Raw genomic sequence first — 24,894 nt, 5'->3', positions numbered from 1 at the left:
CTATCCCAGTGAAGGACAGAGAAATAAAACAATGGCCTCTGTCCTCAACTCCTAATTTCTTTGTCCCTGAGGCCAAGTTTAATTTAAAGATACCCAAAACGTACACAAGTGTTCAGTTTTCATACATGTTATCAGGTAGGCATAAAAACCCAAATGATTAATGGGTTAAAGTTTTTAAAATTTTTCATTATGTTGTTTTAGAGACTCATCCACGCATGTGTTGTACATTAATTCCCTTAAGTATAATATTCCTTTGCTTATGTCCAGAACTTTGTACATTAAAATATGTCTCTACTTTAATGACTCTCACAAAATCTCTAGGCCTTATTATCTTCATTCTACAGATGAGGAAAGCAAAGATCCAGAGAGGGCACATGGTGGAGAAATAAGCACCATAAAAAAAAGACAAAAACTCTGGCCTAGGAGTCAGCAGACCTGGATTCTCACATTCCTAACTTTGTCCCTAAATCACTGTGTATTTATGAGTGAGTCACTTCCCCTCTCTGAGCCTCAGTATCTACATTTATAGAATGAGGTGATTAGGCTTTCTCAATCCTGTTTGTGTATTATAAACAACTGGGAGGTTAAAAAAAATCCATTCCTCAGCCTCACAGCCAAAGATCCTGATTTAATTGGTTTCAGAGTACTGTAATTTCCACACCACCACATTCACTGAGAAGAGGCCAATCCAGGGAACGCCACAAATCCAGTTTGGTATTTCTCTCTGAAGGACAGAAAATTTGTCATTTAGTATAAGATGCAAGTACTGTGGGGATATGTCCTAGAAGGGAGTTTGAAAGGCTGAGGGTGTTAGTGCACACACTCTAACTGAACCTTTAGGAGAGCACTCAAGGCTCCATCCACTTCTCTCTCTGTCTTTCTCTCTCATACACACATACACACACACACACACACACACACACACACACACACACACACACACAGAGAATCATTCTAGTGGAAGAGCTGTAAGAGTTTGAAAAAAAGAATGCTGATATAAGTCAAGGACAAAAAGGAGTTTAACCACACAATTGAACCAAGAGGTTAATAAAATAGAGTTTTAGATGAGAGACACAAACTGATTATAGAGCTTTTTACTTTCATGTGGCTTTTTCTTTACCTTTGTTTTTCTTTCTAGGCACACATATAGACATACAGTATTACTTCCCACTACTTTTTTTTCTTTTTCCTTCAATATAGGTTATGTATTGAGATGGGCCTGGAGCCTTCTCCCTATTGGGAGGCCTTAACCCCCATTGGAAGGGGAACCTTTCAGAAATTTACATGGGAAAATTATTTAAGCCAACTAATCTCTGATACTATAAATATTATTGTTCTTTTCCTTTTCAGTGTTTATTTTTGTCATCACAGTGCTAAGACTTTAAAGGCCGAGATTAAAGTGTGGACCAGGAGAAAAGAGTGAAGGGAGTCATTCAGTCTCCCTTAGTTTCAGTCTTAGGACATAGGTTCGAAACCAGCTTTCAGGATGCATGTACGGTTCACCTTATCTTATTACAATAGAACATCCAAGTGACTTGAGATTAAAGCCCTATATTAATAAAACTAGGATGTTCACATGAATGATTATCCATTTTCTTTCCTTAGTGACCTGCAACAGAAATGTTGGTCAGTTTTGCAAGGACTTAGGGGTTTCCAAATCCTTGTCATTTGTGTCTTTTGACTATCAGAGACATGACCATTATCTGGTACAGTCAAAAGGATTGCGTCAATAGTTAGAGAATGACAACTTGTGTATCAGGATTACCCCTTCTTTTCCAGGGGACTGGCCAACAAATACATGTGGGGGCAACATACATAACTTTGATTGCAATGACAGCAAGATCCCTAAACAATGAACAGTGTTACCTCCAAGATGTCTTTCCTTGGAAGCTATGTGTCTTGTTCCTTCTGCCTTTGAAAGCAGCAACACAGGTTTGAGGATCAAGATAAGGATATAGACGTAGATTAGGATAAATGTATCAAGGATTTGTTTTATTAAACCTTAGGCCAGAGGTTCAAAAGGGATACTAATGATCACTTGTACTCTAACCCAAATCATCAGATTATAAGACTAATTGAGGGGAGTTCCTATCATGGCTCAGTGGTAACCAACCTGACTATTATCCATGAGGATGCAGGTTTGATCCCTGGCCTTGCTCAGTGGGTTAAGAATCCAGCATTGCCGTGAGCTCTGGTATAGGTTGCAGATGTGGCTTGGATCTGGCGTTGCTGCGGTTGTGGTGTAGGCCAGCAGCTGTAGCTCCCGTTCACCCCCTAGTCTGGGAACTTCTATATGCCACAGGTACGGCCCTAAAAAGACCACCACCAACACCACCACCACCAACAACAACAACAAAAAAAAAACAGAGGCGGGGGGGACTAATTGAGGCTTTGGAGGTTGAGAATTTTGGCTACATTCACTACTAATAAAAAGTCTAGTGAATAACTACAAAGTTTTTGGTCTGAGCAACTATAAGTTTGGAATTGTCATTAGAGGAGATAGGAAATGCTCCTCAGGTTTAAGGACACAAAGATCAAGAGTTGGTTTGAACTTCCTATGTTTGTGATTCCTACTAGGTATCAAAGTAGAGATATGAAATAGGCAGTTGGGTATGTGAGAGGGAAGTTTAAGGGATTACTCCAGGTTGGAGACACAATTTTGAGTCATTGTATAAATGGTATTCAAAAAGTAGATTCCAAAGACCAATCCATGGGATACTTGAATATGAAGAGATGAGGGAGATGAGGGGATCTAGCAAGGAATACAGAGAAGGAGCAGACGGTGAAGTAGGGGTAAAACCAGCAGAGTATGGTACACTGAAAGGCGCATGGTGAAAGCGTTTTTAAGAAGGCAGAGTGAGCAACTGTGCTCAATGCTGCTGATAGATCAGGTATGAAAGCAGAGATGATTGGAGAAGAGCTTTGACAGACTGTTTAGAGTGATAGCATGATTTCATTATTCACCTTGAAGATTTTTCAGAATTCCCTGTACTCATCTTTTCTTACATGAAAAAGCAAGAATTAAATCAGTGGAATGCATTCAATGCTTTTAAGACCTTGCCCATAAATATGAAACAATACCAAAAATGGGATGTTTTTATCAACTAGATGCTTTGGCTGCATGTAAGAATTATCTATAGAGCAAAAGGAACTATTGTTTATGAGAATAAAAGATAATATAACTCTTAGAATGTGTCTTTGTGATGTCATCATAATTAATGGCTGAAATAGAAAAAAAAATCCAGTCAACCAACAGAATGTTTTATTTTTATGTTCAAAAATAACCAATTTTTCGTGGACTTATTAACTTGACCAGTTTTCCTGCTCTTATGCTGATGGAGCCAAAATGAATATATGTGCATTCATGTACCTGTGTTGGCTTAGAGATGTTGTTTGAAGAGTTCAGTAAGATAAAATTTCTTTGTATACTAAGAAGGATATTTTGAGACTTTGTTTCCCCCTTAGTTGAACTTAGTTGGACTTCATCTCCATGCAGAAATAAGCCCATCAAAGCAAGTCGGAGAATATATAGGTTTAGGAAAGCAGATTTAGTACATTTCTGAGCACCACAATAAAGCATTACATACTTGAAAGATCATAGGTCATCTCTAACTCACTTTGAATGAATGTGATTAAAGATGTAAGAGAAAAGCACTAACCTAGTATACCGCTTTGTCTTATGTCTCCCTTTACACACACACTTATCTTGCTGTCTGTAATGGAACCACAATGCTCCCCTATTGCTGCTGAGGCTCAAGAAGCCAAGGTACGTGCTTGGGCACCCACCTGTGCATTACCCAAAATTAACGCAGGGGAGTTAATAGTCCACAGGGAAGATATTTTGACTAATGAGATGGGAGATAGGAGATGAATTCTTCACTCTTCCTCACTCAGGTGGGCTGAGATACAGTATGGTCTATTGTAGAAGACTGAGACATTACCTTGTCGTGAAACAGATTGATCTCCTTCCTTCCCTACTTCTTTTTCCTTACTCCTACATCCCTGGGATTTCACATAACTTTTTGCTTCAAGCTCCATTTTCTAAGAAACTCAGACAAAGGCATCTGGAAATTAGGAAGTCTGGAATTAAGTAATAATTCCACCCAAACTTATAACTGTGAGACTTTGGGCAGGTTATTTTCCCTCTTTGTGCAGCTTTTCCTCCTATTATAAAATGCCGAAGTTGGAGTAGAAGTCCTTTAAGAGTCTTTCTGACTCTTAAATAATGCCAGGGTAAAAAATTTCAGTGTGAATGAGGTGACAGGCAAAGGTAAAATATTATACTGACCAGTGGGCATCAGCGGATTGCTTACATTTGAATCAGAACAATGTGCTCAGTATAATCAATGGCTCCAACCAATCTCAAGTTCCAAACATAGTTTTAGTTCTACTTTCTGCTGAAAGAAATTGAATTAGTTTTCCAGGGCCTTTAGCGGGAAAGCCAAATAGACTTTTACTTTCTCTGGCAAAGTAAAAATATTTCTCTGCTGGCTCTATACCATAAGCTATCTGAGAAATGGTGACTGGCTGGAAACAGGGTTTTAAAGGGAGAACTGGAGAATTTTATAATGCTACCATCTTCGGAAGCAAGACTGTCTGTAACTACTGCTTTACTCCTAACGTAGAAACGTTTGTTTCAACTCTTAGACTGCATGCAGGTGGACTGGAGTTAGGGAAAGAGCCATTCACCATTTGAGGCTTGTTACACCACAAGTGTTTACATTATGCTCCAGACTTCTATATCTGACTCTGGAGCATGGACTCTAGAGTCAAACGGCCTCACTTCGAATCTTAACTCCACCGTTGGCAAGTCACTAACTCCTCTGTACTTCAGTTTTTTCATCTGTGAAATGGCAACCCTAATAGTACATCCACTGTAGAGTTGTCATGAGGATCGAATGAGCTAATACAGGTGATGTGCTTAAAATAGTGCTTAGCACATAGTAAGCACTGTGTAAGTGTTCGCTATATTTATTATAGCTATTGTGATGAGGAAAGATGGGCTGGAACCAAGAAAACTCTTGGCTAAAGCCATATGAAATGTATCAAGGGACCAATATGTGGAAATGGGGTAACAGATGATTTAAGTGCAAAAAAATGCTAAGCAGGAAACACCCTGTAAATATTCCTGTTTATACAGAACATGACACAAAGTAGAAAAATAACGAAAACAGAGCCTCTCTGCAGGATTTAGAATTCTTTCGTATATATTTTAAATATACATGTGCAATACATTAAAATATATAGAGATGTGTGAATATATATATATATATATATATATATATATATATATATCACAGAGGGGGTGCATATGCACACTCACTCACATGTTTGTGCGCATACCCCAACAGGACCCATCTATTCGTAAACCAGATGCAGTCCATATCAGGCCAACTTGGACATAAGTGAAAGCCCTGACTCAGCAGCAGATTGCAGACTGCAAGTGCATCTGAGTAACCCTTCAGTTTCTTCTACCAAGTGTAAGGCCATTGAAAAATACACTGAGAAGAGCTCCACTGGGTATATGGCAGAGCCCAGGGCCCCTCTGGCAGTGCATAATTTGCCTGAGTAAGGACTGCGGGATCAAGATAGCAAGTAGCTATCAAGGAGGAGGGATGTGTGTTATTTGGGGCCCTGAAACTAATGAGCGAACATCCATAGAATAACTTTAGCTCCAGGAACAATGCACTAGTGACATAGAATCCTTATATATCTCAGCTTTAAGCAAATTTCAGGCAGAAGCTAGGAGAAGTGTGTGTTGCTACTCATCACCATCCAGCTTGACCCAGAGAACTAGGCACAGCTTTTAGGGTTGGATACGTTCATAGGTCATCCAGGCAGACTTGTAAGATAAAAAAAAAAAAAGTTACTTAAAATCAAAGGACTTGAAAGCAACATAAGAGATTATAGATATTGGTTTGGGTTTACAAATGTTCCAAGAAGCCAAACCTTGTATATGGCACCATTTGCAGCAATATCATTAACATCGTTAATAATCATCATAACATATTTATATATACAAAAATAGAGCAAAGCAATTCTAGAAGAGGAGGTGAAAGTGAAGGTGAGGGGCTCTAAGCAGCCCAAATGTCAGTCCACTTCAGGAAGATTCAGAACCAGTACAGACCGAGTGGCACATATTTCTACAGTATATATCCAACAAAGGGACATAATGCTCCATTCTTCTTCCCCCTGTGTGTGACTATACATTTCTCCCCACCTCTCCACCCTGTAATACATATCCATGCACACTTTAAAAGAGATGATGATATATAAAGTTAGAGTCTGGAAGTCTTAAACTAAGTTGGAGCACCTTGATTTCAAGCAAGTGCCCTCGATCTTTGAATTCCTTAGTGAATTTTGGATTCACTTACAGAGGGAAACTGTATCTAATTCTTGTGTCTTTTAGCAGCAGTCCTTTTCCCACTGTAGGGGATTCACAGCACAGGCTCTTGGTATATTTTAACAAGTCCATTCTCTGCAATATACATCTTGCATCTCAGTTCTCCACTGTTGCTGAAATTTAAGTTCTCAGGCAACTGCCATTGCCGACAAAGCGAGGAGCAAGCACAGTATGTGCAGCAAAGGGTAGGTGCAATGGCGAAGATACAGCTTGGTTAGGGCTTCCTTAAAATTTTCTTTTCCATACTTGAGCTTTTACAAGGTGACAGAGCCAAAGGTGATGTCCACTGGGGGCAGCCTTGACATCTGATGGTTAATTAGCTACCCGCTATGCCCCGCGCATAAAGACCACCACACTAGCTTGGCATGAATCCTGAATATTGAATGGGAACGGCTTTCTGTCATTGTTAACAGCGTCCTAGGAGAGATTTTCCGTGACCTAATGTGGTGCAATGAAGAGAATATTGAACTAGGAGTCAGAATGCCTGTATTCTCGTCCTAACTCTCTCAACTCAGTGTGTGGCCTTAGGCAAAACCCTTTCTATTTCCAGGCCTCAGTTTTCCCATCTGTAAAATAAGGGCATTGAACTAGAGTGATAGTTAAGATTCCTTCCAGCTCTAAAGTTTTATGACTTTTTATGTCCAATATGAAGGCCTGAGCCATGCAGTCTCAGGGCAGTTAGCTTCTAAGAGAGAACAGACCTCTAATATCCTTTGCTTTGTTCATTTTGCTATAAAGCACGTCTGCCTTTGGCACTTGGGTCAGACATACAAAGTTATGAGCATCCTGATTTACTATCCTATTCAGCATGCTAGTGGAATCTGTCCGTATTCTAAGTTGATTTTTTGGAAAGGGAATAAAATTTCGCTAATTAAACCTGGAAATGTAAGATAAGTTTGCCTCATATGCTCATAAACTGGTACGTGTGGTTATGAGGGCACACACACTATTGCTAGTGATCAGTTCCTTACAGTAACCCATTTCCCTTAATACAAATTAGTAAATAGTATAACATAGCAAAGTTTGGTGTCAAAGGAAACACCCATGGAAAACCAGCGCTCTTTGACATGTTAAGGAGAGAAAGGGGACGGGACAGGTAGTAGAAGGCAAAGATAGGCAAACAAGATCGAAATACAGGCAGACCAAGGATGAGTCTGCGCGAGGGTGAGGGAAGGAGAGAGAAAGAAAAGGGAGCAAAAGTTAAAGCAGAGGGGGTGAGAATGAAGTGGGAAGAAGTACAGAGCAGAGTACTGAAAGAAGAGGAGAGGAGGGGAGAGAAGGGCAGTAAACGGAGAGCAGGGGTCAGATTCCCTGGAATATGGAACGCTGTTCCACATGCGCCTGCGAAAACCACCTAAAAGAAGAAAGCTTCCAGAGGCGTTGTGGAAAGCAGAGTGACGCTCAGAGCCTGCACCGAGAGGCACTGCCGTGGGGAGCCCCTAAACCTCCACGTTGCTGGCTCTGCCAGTCCTCAGTGTCCAAATCGCATGCTTATCTATCACCTGAATTTGCCATGACAGCCATAGGGGCTGAGATGGAGGGATGTAAAAAGGTCGAAGAGGAAAGGACAGATACTGTGAGAGAGAACAAGGCATATCCTGCAGCAGGTGTACCTGACCTTCCCCGACGCTGCAGGAACACAATGGGTGAGGCCCGAACTTTACTTTGGCTACTTTACTCCCCGCCCCGCTTCTTCAAAGGTGAAGCCTATGCTTCAGGGATGGGGGCTAGAAGGAGAAAGCTCCGGATCCATTTCGTGGGACGGTCATACAGACTTTTCCTGGGCCTTGGGGAAGGGTGCACTACCGGAAGAGATTTTTCGGCACACAGTGTTGGTGTGCCTTTTACAGCGGCAGCCTGGTCGCCTGAGGCTATCATAGCCCTGCTGGCACAGATGGAGGCATCCACGGGTAGGCAGGTAGCAGCACAGGCAGGGTAAGAAGAGGGAGATGAGGCTCATCGCCGCCCAGCGGACAAAGCAAGAGCCAGGCCCACAGGAGCAGGGCTCATCAGCGCAGTTGTCTTCATCATCAGTGGAACAGTGGTAGAAGAGGCCCTTAACACAGCAGAGACAAGTGCCATAATCAAGGAGGCTCTCAGCAGAGCAAAGGCAGCGTTGGTTGCACAGCCAGCAGGAGGGGAGAGGGCGAGCTGCCGTACAGAGGACACATTTGCAGCGCCCACACTCCTCGCAGATGAAGAGGTGCTCACTGGGGTGCTCTGCAGATGGCTCAGCTTCTCCCTTCAGAGCACCATCAGCCTTTGGGTGGGCTCCTGTTCCAGGCTGCGTTCGGATGATGGACTGGCCTGAAGGTGAGGGCGTAATGCTGGCCAAGAGCCTTTGATCAGAGGCAGTGGTGCTATGGGACATTGAGCTGGCAATGCTAGATTGGCTCAGATGCTGAGGCAAGGGCTGCAATTGATGGCACTGGCTGAGACTGCGGGGGAGGGCAGTAGGCATAGTAGCCAGGGACCAATCAGATTTGTGGGTGTGCACAATAAGGGAAGGGCTGGAGAGGGCCTGTTTACAGGGCACTGGAGGACGGTCCACATAATCATTGCTAGCATGAGTAGAGCGCAGCTGTTCAATAGGCAGGATTTGTTGGCAATCATCTGCCACTGCGGCATCCATGTTGCCTCGATGCTTGAGTTCTGAGTGGTTTCGGATCAGGGTGGCACTTATGGTGATAAAGAGCCCTTGTAGTTACATGGACCTTAGGGCACATCAGAAAATCCTAAGAGAGAGGGAAGAGAAACAATAAATGAGAACAGAGAACACACAGGCATGAGCACTTTGCAGGGCACTGACAAAACTCGGGCCCTATCACCACCACTACCTTCAACCACTTCAGTCTTCATGTAATTGACTTTCCCCACTTCTCTACAGGCAGATCTTGTCATCATAGCCAGACTATGAAGCACATTGGCAGCAAGGACCAGACTGTTGACTCCTGCTATATATGCCACCATATGAACAGGGTCACAGGAGCAGTTAGCTCATTCCGATGTTTGCCGATAGAGAAATTCAGGCCTTGCGCATCAAAATTCTAATAAATGTGGAACCTAATTTCAAATGCAGAAAAGGCCAATTCCTAAAGCAATGCTGATGGAAAGGAGACAGCTTCAAAAACATCTTCCATGAGAAGCTGTGTATATATATATATATATATATATATATATATATATATATATACACACACACATATATTCAATCACAATTTTCCTTCCAGTGAAATTTATAAGCATAAATAAACACATGAGAAGGGATATTGCTTGATTCAATAAATACACGCAAGCAAGCAAGCAGCAATAATGGCAGGGATTTGGCAGAGACACAGAGGGCAGAAATTAGGGTAGCTATAGACGAATAGGAAAAAAGGCTTCCCGAGGGTGTAAGAAAGCCAAGATTAATCATCTTGCAGTTTTCCTCACCTTATAGGCTGATTTAACTTACTGAAGCAGTAATTCTTCCTAAATGGAAGCACGGCTCCAGAACTAAACTTTTGTTTACATAAGAGTAACCTTGGGTGTGGGAACCATAGAAAACGAGCCCTGAATTATTTGAAATATCACCTGTAATTGTACTTATTACCACTTTAGGTCTATGTTGATGGGATTAACTGGCACAATCTGCTTGGGCTGTTTTTCTCTATCGTTACCTCACGCAACAAACTGGCCTTCTTAAAGAGCAGCAACATTTTTATACCAAAGTTAAGCTGAATTGAATATCTGGAAAATACGTACTTGTATCTCCATTGTACCGTCATCAGGAGAAGTTGGGTGGTAATTCCCTGAAGGATTTTATTGAGCCTAGTGCTGATAATGGTGACCACGAGGAAAATACTGTACAAACAGGAGGTTAATGTATTGCATCACCTGGAAAACTGAACAGCCCAAAAGGTGTACACAAGGAAATCTAAACCAAAAACTAAGAGTCATCCTGGGGACTTTAGGACCTAGGAAACACTAGCACAAATAAAGCATACATTTGAAATCCATCAGATTTCAGGCCTCCTCAAAATAGATCGATTACTCACACTACTGTTTGGGATGGAAAGCTTGAATGAGTAATAGAAACGAACAAGTGAGAGAAGATAGTGCTTGATTAGCTTTCCGTAAGCAAGCAACCCCAACACTGAAATTTGCCCAAAGCTCAATAACAAGAAAAGAGGAGTTCGTAAGGGACTGAGTACTTCATAACATCAGACTCATTGCCTTTCAAGGCTATATCCCCAAGCAAGCCTGTTTAGTTGAATTTACATCTGTTCATTTTTTGAACAGAAGAATTAATTTGGCTAAAAATAGCTTTTCTGGCACATCACATCAAAGAACTAGTCTGACCATAATTTCACTGTTTTAGCTAGTTGTTTTGTTGTTACTTGAGACAGCACAAGAACATGCAAATAAACACTATGGAGATTCTAAAACCCAAATATGTAACCTTTGTCAAATCACTTACTTTGTTTGGGCTTCAGTGCCACTATCTATATAATTATAGGGGTGGACTGGGTGATTTCGAAGGACTCTGCTCTATCATGGCCTGTAATTATACAACTACACAATTTGACAAAATAATTCTCTTCATTCACACCTCTACATCTTCAGCCCTTGAGGGTAAACGGCAAAATGTGTATCTCTTTTATCTACCTGGACTCACAGCCCCAGAAGCTTAACACCTCTACCTTTGCCACCTCTCATTAAGACTCATAGTCTCAGCATTAGAAAGAAACAGGTAGTTTTCATTTGAACACCCAAACAAACAAGGACATATTCTGCTGCTTGCTTGCAGGGTATGCGGCTGTAGGAGCTTTGGATTGGGAAGTCTTTTGACAATTTTATAAGAAATGAATTTATTCCCCATTGATCAAATAAAAATGTGCCCTTCAAGTCCTTTCAACTGTAAAAACAATAACATACATGCTGGATGCATTTTAGAGTCATTGACTTCCCAAAGGAAACTAGATTCGCACATATAGGAAATTCCAAGGATCAATGACTCAAAGGAAGGCATACAGTGTCTTCACATTATAGGAGATAATCACACACGAGATACCAAGGATGTCACTAGATATCTCAGGGACCTGCCCAGAATACTGAGAGCTAAGCTTGGAGGAATATAGGTCATAATAGAAATGACTAAGAACCATGAGACGAGCCTATCTTGGCAGCAGGAAGGTACACAGTGTTTAGGGTGCGAAGGTGTATTTGGATACTGATTAGACTGCTGAAGACTGAAAAGTTCAGATGCTCATTTGGATGATAAAAGGAAGCTTTTGGGCATTGGTCTGAGATTGACGGGATGAAATCGGAAGGTTTCTTCATGGCCTGTAACTTCTTTCGTCAGAATGGAGCGTGGGAGAGCTGCAATACGGTGGGCAGTAGGGTCTGGGTAAAATCAAGGTGTTGAGTAGGATAAAACGGGATTGAATGACAATAAATTGTTTGCCATTCCTGATGTGCTGAATCCAATCTGGTTAACAGGATGAACTGAAAGAGATACTACAGGGGAAGCAGGGGGAGGAGCTGAAAAACGAATAGACAAGAGACTAGTGCAGCACATAGATTAGATGAAAAACTACCACCACATGCATGTTTATGATTCAGAAATCCACTCATTACAGGGCCATTCATTGTGAGCAGCAACAGTTAAGAAACTGACTCTGCTGCTGGTCAATTTCATATTCTATTAAGTGAGAGAGAGAATATACATATCACATACTATTAAATAGGAGCCAAGGTGATTACAAGTCTTGGCTGCACATTGACGGGATCTAGTGATCTCTGTCACGTACTGCCTCTGCAGTAATGAATGATGCATTGTAAACCCACTCCCATCTCAGTCCCTCTGGCCAGGTGCTCATAGCTTTCTCAACAGTTCTTCTGTAGCCTTGAAATTTGCTATGTTCAACCTAAACAGAAATTTCTTTTCTTACGCCAACTGAGGGACTAGAAAGCTAAATCCATTCAAGAAATGCTGTTTGTTAATGAAAGAAAAATGTATTTTTCCCTGGAACCTAAAATCTGCCCGGTTGAGACTAAAGTTGAAACCTTTGCTATCTAAAGTCCTTCTATGCTAACACCTTGAGGCAGTTCTGATTTTTATGATAAATCCTTTCGGATACGGTGTGACTCAATCTTGATTTCAAAGAAGGAGGACGAAGAGGAGAGCCTGGCTCCTGTTTTCTCCCACTCCCATGGGTTCAATGCCGTTTTGTACCTTACTGTGTAACGGCTCTGCGGTGTGTTGCTTTTTTCTGTGCTCTGCTGTTACATACACTCGTTCTCAGAATAACTGAAAGCAAACATGGGGGGGATTTCTGCTATGGCTTTATATGTTTTCTTAGTTCTACTGTTCCAAAGTCTGCTCTCTAAAAATCCCTCTCTGTGCAAAAGCATTTGCATCTCTATCAAAGCACTCCCCCCTGACAAATACCAAGTTGTATATAGTTTACATTACTAACCTCTCAGCCACTGACTGGGCCTCCCTCCTACCGCATACATCTTGCTGGGGCTGCCAGGTTCTCACCACATTTAACTCTTAACTTGTCACTTTGCTACCCTACTCCTATTCATTACCTTCATAGTTTCATTAAGACTCAGAGCAGTTTATTTTAAACCAGGGACTCTTGCAGTTTTAAGACCTTGCATTTTTAAAGATATAGGTGTTTTAGTGATGAGCAATACAAGGAAAAATTGTAATGTTAAATGAATTCACATACTTCTAATCCAGAAGAAAAAGCTAGTTGTTCATTTAAGAGGTAGAAATCTTTCTTAAAACCCCGAATCCTTTTATAAGAGACAGGAAACCCCAATTCTGTGTGACTGTGGGTCTTTAAAGCCCCTTTTTGTCCTTATGCTCTAAATTTTTAAGCTGAGTTTCTTGGTTGCGTTCCTCTGCTTCAAAAGTCTTTCATGAAGAATTAGTGTCCTTTCCTTCAGGCTCTTTACTTCCTTACTACTCAACTTCTCAACTCTGAATTCAAGTCACCAGATCACTAACTAGATTATTTCTCAGCTAGAGAGACCTAAAAACAGAACACAAAAAAGCAAAAATGTATAGAATGTTATGATAAAGTCTTAGTAAATGTTTATTTAGATGTTCAGGGAACAAGATTAATACCTCCTTGTGGATAAAAAGCTAGCCTGCGCCTTATTTGTATGTATGTATGCAGCTGACTTGTTGGGAACATGATTTAACACCTGGTAAATCTGAATTCATGTGATAGCACATTATGTTACAGTGAGGTTTTCATGTACCCAGAAAAGCAACAATAGCTTGCATTTCAAAAGAGATTTTCTGTTTAAGAGTTCAAGGTCTGTTTTCTGTTCACCGAACCTGGTTTGCAGCATACAGAGGGGAGTGACAATTAGACTTAGGCAAATGGAAGAGAGTGTAAACCACTGCCCTAGCTCCCATCAAATGTCTACTGGCTAAGGAGACATGCTCACAGGTTCTCACTTTTGACAAAATCTCCATATGCCACACAGAGACATGTGCACACACACCCAGGCATGGATCCAGAGATTTCTAAATCGTTGCTCTGACTCAATGTAAGTAGGGGGTTATGCCGTGTCAGCTTGCGCCATTTCTACCCAGGGCAAGGTGATGTGATGAAATCTGAACGATGCACAGCCCAGACTTGTGAGCCAATAGCAGACTAGCCCTACACTGACAGGATGCCCGCTGGGCAGCCAGACTGGCCTCAGCACGGGCTCTCCCTACGTTCTCAGCTTAGGTGGTTAGGCTGCGCTATAAGGGGCTTAGGCAAGCACCAAAATGCATTTAAAGGTCAACAGGCTAGAAATTAAATTGACATTTGGCTACAAAAGAGTTGTTTGGAAGTTTCCCTTTGATTTAGAAATTTCCAACACAGATAGTTTTCTGCAAGAGCTGATTCATTTAAATCTCAGTTAAATGGTTTTCATTTTATTTTATCCATGCGCTTGTGCTTGTGCGCGTGCACAGACACGCGCACGAGCGTGGGAGCGAGCGCGCACACGCGCGCGCGCGCGCGCACACACACACACACACACACACACACACACACACGCTCTCAACCGATGGCTGGAATGAATGGCAATCTGTGCATTTCATGGTAAGAACTCTGGGGTCTTTAACAGCTAATCTCTAAGCTTACCTTCAAGAAAAGGTTTATCCATGCTGAGCAAAGCAGAAGAACTAATGCCCCATCTGGCTCAAAGGACCTCTTCTTCTCCCGAGTCTTTAGGTTTCTCCACCTCTCTTCGGAAAGTCTGAATGAAAACTCCTTCACTGGCAGTGGAGCCAGAAACAGAGATAGTTCTGTCTCGGTCTTTCTGACACAGCAGAGAAAAGGGAAAGAAAGAAAAAAACGATGGTGGTAGAGAGGAGAGTCAGACTTGTAGTGGCAGATACTTTGTATAGATTTTACATGCAGATCTAAATCCTGATGCACGTATTCCCCAAAGAAAGCTCAGCAAGGTAAGTTGTTCACCTCCTCCTCCTCTTTCTCCTCCTCCTCCTCCTCTTCTTTCTCCTCCTCCTCTCCTATTTCTCCTCCCCCTCCTCCTCCGCCTCTTTCTCCTCCCCCTTCTCCTCCTCCTTTTTCCCCTCCTCCAGCATTTTCCTTCCCCTTCTCTTCCCCTCCCCCTTCCCTCCTCCCTTTTCTCCTCCTTTACCTCCTCCCCCTCCTCCCCTTTTGCCTTCGCCTCTGTCTCCTCCAATCTGACAGATGAACCGAAGCAGCAGAAACTGCAGTTGTAGGCACAGGGTATCTCAACAGCGCAATAGATACCGCTAGCGTGTGATTATATAGCTTAGGGTGTGTTGGTATATAATCTGCAGAGAGCAGGGGGCGGAGCTGGGGGGGAGGGAAGGGGGATGAGATTGCAGTGTGTTCAGCTCAGCTAGCCAGCTGTTTTGTGAATGTAGATGTTTTCTAGAGGTCTTGTGAATGGGTTATAGGGGAGAATGGGAGGGAAAGGATTTATAGCTCCTTGTTATAATCTCTCTCCCTCCCTCCCCCCCTCCCTCCCTCCTTCTCTACCTCCCTCCCTCTCTGTCTACCTCTCTTGCGCCCTGTCGTTTGCTTTCCCGGAGCTATAGCTCTTAATGCTTGGCTAAGTGGCGTCATCCCGTTGAAATTGAATCGACCCATTAGAACTCCCCATAGGAATCTCTGTATCCGGTCCCCGGGTAATGACTGAAACAGAATTTAAAGGGGAATGGGGGTGGGGTGGAGAGTAACAATTTTAAGGAGGTCTCATTTAAATATCTCTGCCAATCGCAGTTCTACCAAAACCACTCAGCCCTTGCTGAGTGATTGCAGCTTCGATCAGATAAAGAGACAGAGCTTCCCCTTTGTTTAAGGGCTTCTCCCACCTCTTTTCCACATTCATTCTCATTTTTTCAGCACTAATAATGATTATCCATCCATCATCCACTGGGGAACCATTGCTTTCCCTTTCTGCATTTAGTATGTTATATATTCAACAAATAGTTTTGAGTGCCTTCTTTCGTATAAGGTATTGTGGATTCATTAAGGAAGACAAAACCCCTGCCTTCACGGGGCCTCCTTGGGACTGCCAGCCTTCTGAAAATCAAGTCACTTTGGACATTTTCTCTTAAAGTGAAGAACAAAGCTTTCTGGAAATTATCTTCAGTCCACTATTTAATTCAATTGGAAAGGGTCTTCCTTCCGGGCACCCAGACAGAAGCATGTGAGTGAAAACAAGCCTCATATTTAAAGTAAAAGAGATCTGATTTCAAGTCCTGCTTCAATGGACAAGTGTCAGGAGCTTGACCATCAACATTCTTAGGATACTTTGGTTACCCCATCTATAAAATTGAGATGCTAAACGGTGACAGTTCAGAGTAAAACAAACCTTGGAGTCAGGAAACTCAAATTCTTAATCTTACTCTAACTCCTTCTGTGACCTTTGCAGTTTACTTTCCCTCAGTGTCTACATTTACATGAGGGGATCTGATTAGGTAATTGCTAAAGTCCCTTCTAGTTTTGACATTCTTATTTACACCCTCTCAGGAGGGTTAAGAAAACAAAAGAAAGCATGAGGCTAAAAACATGTACTGTTGTATGGGTCTGCATGCACATGGCACATGCATGTCAAAGGTGCTCCACACTGTTCTGTTGACGTGTGTGTGTGCATGTGTATACACACACAGAAACATACACATGCAATAAATGTGTGTGTGTGTGTATAATTTCTAACCAAATCCATCTCTCTACCCAGTCAGAAATTCCAGTCAAGAGAGTTTGCTTTGTAAGTTCTTCTCTTGTAGCTCAGACCTACCTCTTCCTTACTTTTAACATTGACTTGAGTTTATCGAGATCATGAAAGCCATTAAAGCTGATATGTAGGTTCATCTGCAGAAAAGGATAGATTTACTGGTATATTCATTTACCCATTTATTCAACAGGTATTCATTGCATGTCAACTGTGCAAATAGTTGTGCAACTAGATTCAGGTAAAACAGATCACGGTTCAAATTTTTGCTCCTCAATTTATGAGCTATCTGACTTTGGGCAACTCAATTCACCTCTCTGGATCCTATTTCTTCATCTTTAAAATGGAAGTAACATTAGTACCTACTTCATAGGATTGTGCAATTTCCTATAGATTGAATAAGGTCTTGTATTTTCTCATATGGCATATAGTAAGTGCTCGAAGAGCAGTAGATATGAGAAATTGCTCTCGCCTTAATGTAGCTCATAGGAGAGGCAAGAGATAATTTCAATGTGAATCCTTTTATTTTGTAAGTCCAGCTTTAAATCTGAACAAATATGTGCCAAATATAACTTCCTTAAATGTGGCTTATTTTCATACTTTATTACTTTGTTCAAAAACTTGTTTCTAATTCCTAGAGCATTAAGTCTAAATTCTTTGCCTGTCAATCAAGTCATTCTCCAACTCTCTATATTCCACTCTGTCCTCAACATGTCCTAACATAAGACAAGTTGAATGTTTCACTCTTTTTTGATACCAATTTTTAAAATATAGTAGTAAGGAAAACATTTAGAGGGCAGGGTGATTCTTCTGATGTTCTTTAAGGTTACTTATTTGTTTTTTGAAAATCACTGCCTTTTAGAAAGAGAAGGGTTGGTCTGTGCTGAGACAGTATCTCCAAACTGAATTAATCTCAGTAAGGTATCTATAAAAAGAAAAAAGGCATGGGACTGGGAAATAGAAGAACTGTGTTCACTTCTAGGCCCAACACTGTCACTAGCTAGCTGTATGATCTTGTACAACTCAATGAATCTGTCAAAATGTATTTCCTGAAAAGCAAAGCACTAACTAAAGAGCTAAGAAAGCATAGTTCCTGAAATACACTGAATCTAACAAGTTTGTAAAATACGTTGCCAGGTATCATATAGTGAATTTTTTAATGCCTCAACATCAATTTCTGTATATAACTGTACTATCCTGATATCCTGTCAAAAATCATGAAACCATAAGTAGTATTTTAGAAACACAGCAGCGGAAAGCACAAATAAAATATTCATGTAGATTTCCAAGAGTCATTTATTCATTCAATAGGCATTAATTGTGTGACCAGTGCACCAGGCCCTTGGCTGGGATATTGCAGTGAAGACAAATATGATAAACGTTACATCTACCTTCAAAGAGATTACTATCCAGAATGGGAGACCGGCAACTATAATAAAGGGTGAGAAAGAAGAGGACAGATACCTAAACTGGTCTTTTGCGGAGAGAGGTGATCATGCAAGACTTTTCCTAGGATGAGTGACTTCTAGGCAAAGGTGTAGAGAATGTGAGTTAGGGAGGCATTGTTCAAAGGCAAGGCGGGTATTTGCAGATGAGGGGGTTCTCTGGTATACTGGTTAAGAGTGTAAGCTCTGGAGTGAGTTGGCCTGAGTCAAATCTCAGGTCTGCAATTGACCAAGTTACCTAATAGTTCTGGGCCTTGGTTTCTCATTTGTAAATATAACTCATAGGACTGTTATGAGAATTAAATGGATTAAAACCTGTGAAATGCATAGAACAGTGTCTGGCACAGAGTAAGACATCTCTCCTACCCACCTGAATGTCAATTCCACGAGGGAAGGAAATTATTTGTTGAATCACCAGCACTTAGTGAGTGGCTCATAGTAGGCATTGTTGAACTAATGAATGGATCATTACCATAATTATTATTTTTTATGGGTATTATCCTAAGAGGTGAGAAGGTTGAATAATTTCAGTTGTTTTCACTGTTGCCTTAATATAGGCCCACAGAGTGTAGTAATAAATTAATATGTAAAATAAATGAATTAATTATATTGTTAATATATAGATATTGTGTTATATATAATAATTATACAGTATTAATATATAATTAATAGATGAATCCCTGCTGTCAAGTAGTAAAACTATCAAATAGGCAAATGCAATAAAGGATAATAAGACCTATGGCAGGGAGCAGAGAAGAGAAGAAATATACCTGTCCAGTATTGAGGGGATTATGGACTGCTTCCTAGAAAAGGTAATATTTAAGTATAAATTTGAAGGATGAGAGGGATATCACAGCCAGAGGGAACAGTATATGCATAAGCCAAAAGGATGAACTGGCATGGAGTAGATTCTCAGAAAATATTTGATAAAAAAATGATAAAACCATTCCAAGTAGAGATAACAGAATGAACAAAGATGTGAAAACAACATGTTTTATAAACTCTTCTAAGAAGGGCCCCTACACTCGTAGGCTGAAAAAGTTAAGAGCAGAAATTTTCTGTAGAAGGTACCACCCATGTGGTTTATTCATATGCCTAGAATATATGGAGCCTATTTAGGTTTTACTAAATTGTAGCAAGTGAAATACGTTACATATAAAAAAAACAACAACTTTATGTGATAGTCCAATACAGTGTCTAAAATAATCATTATCAGAATCATCAATAAACCCAATCAAATATCGTTCTCTCCACCTATACTTATAACCTACTCTCTCTTTTATTTTGTCTGCATAAAACATGTACACTGAACAAATTCTGAAAGTCTTTACTCATTCTCTTCGTCCCAGAATACAGCCCAAAGTCATTGAGAGCTTGCAAGTTCCTGTATGAAGCCAGCTCTGTCTATACTCCACTGAGGTTAAGAGGAGCTCTGTAGAAGTGCCAGATGAAAAGTTGACCTATGTTCATCCTGATTCAGCAGTGATGATGCCAGAACAAGCAAGCGACCAAGCAAATAGAGATTCTTAATCAAGAATCCTATAGGGATGGTCATAATTATTTACTTTTCCACAGAAGCTGACAAATGGAAGCTGTAGAAAAGAAAATAATTATGAGCAATATTTACGAGAGAATGGTATGGTATAGAAAAGTCAGAGAGAGAAAAATAACCTGGGAGAGAATGGAAAGGTAGGAGGGAGGGACAATGCAGTCCTATGGGAAGAAAACTAGACTAAGTCCAGTATTCTAACCTGCTGTGTGGCTTTGGCATGTCATTTCTCTTCTATAACATAGTAAGTTTCAGTGTAATTCAATAAAACAACATAATGAGCACCTACTTAATGTCAGGCAATATACTTCATGGGAAAGACAGAGATATTCATGTGACACAATACGCCATATGTAGACTCTCAATATTGAAATTAGTGGCCTTATCCTCTCATTACTCAGAGTCTAGTAGAGTAAATGGACATGTAAACACATAAGCTACAATAAAATCTGTCACTAAATCAGGTGAAAGGTGATTGTGGCCTGAATCTAGGTAGGGACAGTGCAGATGAAGAAAAATGGATGATAGGTAGAATGTAGAATAAACAAGACTTAGAGATTTATTAGATGTGGCATGATTTTTGTACCATTTACTGAGATATGGAAGGAACATTAAAAAAGATATGAGTATGTTGCATTTAAGTGTCCATGTAATATCTAAATGGTAATTTAGGCAATATTATACAGGGGTTTTTGAGCTTAGAAATGGATATGAATCAGAGATAGAACTAAAACTCAACTCCAGAGATTCTTATTCAAGAGATCTTAGGTGAGACCCAGAGAACCTGCATTTTCAAAAAGTCCCACATGGTCCTTGATTGTACCATTCTTTCTCTTACCTCTAGACCATCCTTTGCCTGGAGTGAAGGAAACTCCCAAATCTACATCTCTGATCCTAGCTGAACTCTAGACCCACATATCTAATAGCCTATCAGACATCTCTACCCATCATCTTCCTTTATCCTTTAATTGAGGGTAAGAGTAGTTGCTATTTTACATATGGTGGTTATGGAAAGTCTCTTTCATTGGGTGACATTTGAGCTGAGTCCTTTTGTAATTTTTTTTATTGCGATGTAGAGTTCTTTATGTCCTCTTATTCTGTGGATTTTCTTTTCACTTTTTTTTTTGGCCACGCCCATGGCATGTGGTACTTCCTGGACTAGGTACCAAACCCACAACACAGCAGTGACCTGAGCCACAGCAGTGAAAAACACTGGATCCTTAACCCACTGAGCCACCAGGGTACTCCTGAGCTGAGTCTTGAACAAAGTGAGAGAGTAAGCCATTCAGCTGTATGAAGATAGCATCTCCCACATTGAAGGAACAGTAAATGCAACTCCCTGAGGTCAGAATATGCTTGGCATGTTTTAGGAAAAGCAAAGAGATCAGCATGCCTAGAGTGGAAGGAGGAAGAGATGCTAGTTGCAGATGAAGCCAGAGAGGTAGCAGAGGGCTGGAGCATGTGGAGTCTTGCAGACCATGTTAAAGATTTTGCACTTTGAGAAATTATTGTAGGTTTTTGTACAGAGGATTGACACTCTGTGACTTGTGATTTTAAAAGGATCTCTCTGGCTTCCCTATGGATACATATGTGGGAGAGGGGCTTAGGGTAAAAGCAGGGAGAACAACTAGGAGACTATTGTAGCAGTCTAGATAAGAGAGGAGTAACAGTGGGAGTGATTAGAAGACAGAATTGGAAATTAGAATTCTGGATCTCTGATTATATTTTCTTCCATCAAAATACCATTTTCTCCTATTTTTTTCCATTTCAATGAAAAGAATCACCTATATTTTCCCAGAACAATATGGGGGGTGTATGTGTGTGTGTGTGTGTGTGTGTGTGTGTGTGTGTGTGTGTGTGTTTAAATGTGCCTTAAGTCTCTGTCTTTTTCTAACATATCCTGACCTTTGCCAGTCTGCATGCTCTATGTGAGCTCCCTAAGTTACAACCTATAATGTGCTTCAAATATATCTTTTTATACAGCCTACCACACTTCGTGCTGGGCTCTTGTGTCCACATTCACGCACCAGAAGTGTACTATGGAGGTGATGAGGATATACTAAACATCTGGCCACATGCTGTTTCGATTCTGATATTTACTTAGCAGGACACTTCAGTGCTCCACATATATACCAGCACACACTTCACTGTCTTCAGCTATGGAACCTTTTTCTCCACATTAATCAGAAGTTTTAAAACTTAGGAATGGGGTAAAGAGACAAAGTGGGGCAAGTCCTTGTGAATGTCAGGAGATCTGAATTAGCTGATGTGTCCATGTTCCACACTCCCCTACAAGGGAGGCCAGCCTGCTGCAGGTGACAACACCACAGAGGATTACATTCAGTTCTGGGAGCAGTTTATTTTCAGAACTGACATCCTACCCAGTACTAAATATAGCCAGTCTCTTCCTTTCAAATGAGGATTTCTTTTCTGTTAAACTTCAATAAAGCTCTTAGCTCAGTATTATAAGGGCTCTCTCTCCCCCTTCCCTCCATCCCTCTCCATATCTCTCCCACTCTCTCTCCCCTACTTTTATGAACTTCATTCTTGTTATATTCCCTGTCACCAACCACCTACTTTCTTCTCCCTGGCTTCCTTGGTTTCTTCTCTTTCTAAATTTCTTCTCTTTCCTACTTATCTTACCTGCTTTCTTGGTATTCTTCACTATCTCCTCTGAGCACTTTCCTCTTGATGTCTCCAATTTTTTAAAAGAATATCTCTTAGGACCGCCCCCCCAATAGGTCAAGAGAATACAGATACCCCAAGCCTAAAATGAGAGTCTTTGCTTATTTTAAGATCTTCACAGGCTGAGGATGGATAGCTATGCCTGTCTCCTAATGTGCCAACTGACTGACAAGTAATATTAATGACATGGTAGCATTTATTGCTTATTAACACTGTATAATTCTAAGTACTTTATACATACAATAAAAATCCTCCAAGTAAAGCACTAAAATCATCCTTATTTTTGCATGGGGCACCTGAGGCCAAGGGAGGTAAAGGTAATTTACCTTATGTCAAACAGCGAATATATAGGATAAATGGAATTTAAACCTAGGCAGTCTGATTCCAGATCTCACACCCTTAACTTCTATGCCATACTACTTCTCTATAGTAGGATTAATGTCTATCATATGGCATCTAAAGAGGGAGCAGTTACAGGGGAAGTTAGAATGGGAAGGGTAACTGCATCTAAAATAGCTTTCAGCTGACTAAGAAGACTGTCCTCTCATTAACTTTTGCTTTTACTAAAGCAAAATGTGAAGGAATTCAGAGAAACTAGAGTAAGACATCAAAGAATTGGAGAGGATATTGCTTTCACTTTTTACTGCATGTTTTTTAATTATAATTCTTAGTTTCAGGCACTTATAATTTCTTTATCCTCAAGTTAGACAGTGAGTTCATTGGGACCCAAACAATTTGTACAAATACATTACAAATTCTGCACTCATTACAGGGGGATGAGTGGCTGGAGTGGTTATATCCATACAATGAATTACCATTCAACAATACAAATGACTTTTCTCCACTGCTATTACCCAATAGGCCATGATTATTATTTGTAACAAACCTTCTCAGCAACTTCTCTATCTAAAATACACGCCCACACCCACACCCACACACACATGCACAGTCAGTTATACGGCAAGATATAACACCAATATACAAAAAATAAATTGTACTTCTGTACACTAACTATGAACAATATGAAAATGAAACTAAGAAAACAATTTAATTTACAATAGCATCATAAAAGATAAAATACCTAGGATTAAATTTAACAAAAGAAGTACTGGACTTATACACTGAAACGTAAAAAATATTGTTGAAAGAAATTAAAGTCCTAAATAAATGTAAACACACTCCATGCTCATGGATCAGAAGACTGAGTATTATTAAGATGACACTACTCCCCAAAGTAATATACAGACTCAACAAAATCCCTATCAAAATTCCAGTTGGATTTTTTTGTAGAAATTGATGAATGAATCCTAAAATTTATATGGAGATGCAAGGGGCACAGAATAGCTAAAACAATCTTGTAAGAAAGAGCAACATAGGAGTATTCAATCTTTCTGATTTCAAAAGTTACCACAAAACTACAGTAGTCAAGACAATGTGGCACTGGCACTATGTATACACATATCAATGCAACAGAATTGGGAGTCCAGAAATAAACCATTTATGGTGAACTGATTTTCTGCAAGGGTGTCAGGACAGTTTAAAGGGGGAGAGAATAGTCTTTTCAACAATGGTGCTAAGACAACCAGACAACCACATGCAAAAGAATGAAGTTGGCCCTCTACTTCAAACGATATATACAAATTAACTCAAAAATGAACCACGGACCCAATGTATGAAGTAAACCACAAAATTCTTAGAAGAAAGATAGGAATAAATTTTTGCAACCTTGGATTAATCAAAACTTTCTTAGATATAATAACAAAAGCACAGATGACAAAAGAAAAATATGAATTGTACTTCTGAAAAATCTTTTTTGCTGCCAAACATGCCATCAAGAGAGTGAAAACACGACTCACAAAATGGGAGAAAAATGTTCAACAAATCATATACTGATAAGGAACTTGTATCTATAGAAAATAAAGCTTTCAACTCAATAACAGAAACAAAAACAAATTACTGAGTTGAAAATGGGGAAAGGATTTGAATACACATTTATCCAAGGAACATATACCAATGGCCAATATGTGGATGAAAAGATGCTCAACATCACTAGTATCAGGAAAAAGCAAAGCAAAACACGGATACCACTTCGTATCCACTAAGATGTCTAAAATTAATACAACGAATAATAACAAATGTTGGCAAGGATATGGATAAATTGGAAATCTCATATACTGCTGGTGCTACTGTAAAATTAATATAGTCACTTTGGGAAACAGTTTGAAAGTGCCTTAAAATATTAAAATATTAAACATGAAGTTATCATATGATATAGCAAGAACTGAAGACATATCTCCACACAAGAACCTGTATAAAACTGTTCCCAGCAGTGTTATTCAGAAAAGCCAAAAGGTAGAAACAAACCAAATATCCATCAACCTGATGACTGGATAAATGAAATGTTGTCTATCCACACAATGATTCATGCTACCATGTGGACGGACCTTGAAACCATTCCAATAAGTGAAGGGAGCTAGATGCAAAAGGTCACAAATCATATGATTCCATTCATATGAAATTTCCAGAATAGGAACTGTAAAGACAGAAGTCAGATTAATTAATTCAGAGACTAAGAAAGAGGGGGAAAT

General features: G+C 40.2%; 1 protein-coding gene across 2 annotated transcripts; it reads right to left on the bottom strand.

Moving 5' to 3' along the window:
* SPRY3 (sprouty RTK signaling antagonist 3) lies at positions 5,195 to 24,894 on the bottom strand. Of its 2 annotated transcripts, XM_003135510.5 has the most exons (3): positions 15,062 to 24,894; positions 14,542 to 14,715; positions 5,195 to 9,138 (listed from the first exon to the last, which is right to left on the bottom strand). In XM_003135510.5, the coding sequence occupies exon 3, from the start codon at positions 9,033 to 9,035 to the stop codon at positions 8,169 to 8,171; it is 867 nt and encodes a 288-aa protein (XP_003135558.1). In that variant the 5' UTR covers positions 9,036 to 9,138; positions 14,542 to 14,715; positions 15,062 to 24,894; the 3' UTR covers positions 5,195 to 8,168. The 2 variants fall into 2 exon arrangements, with proteins under 2 accessions (XP_003135558.1, XP_013842006.1); XM_013986552.2 differs by lacking the exon at positions 15,062 to 24,894 and having other exon boundaries at positions 14,542 to 14,991.

Source organism: Sus scrofa, chromosome X (assembly GCF_000003025.6).
Source record: "Sus scrofa isolate TJ Tabasco breed Duroc chromosome X, Sscrofa11.1, whole genome shotgun sequence".
Classification (NCBI taxonomy): domain Eukaryota; kingdom Metazoa; phylum Chordata; class Mammalia; order Artiodactyla; family Suidae; genus Sus; species Sus scrofa.
This window is presented reverse-complemented; position numbering and strand designations above follow the sequence as displayed.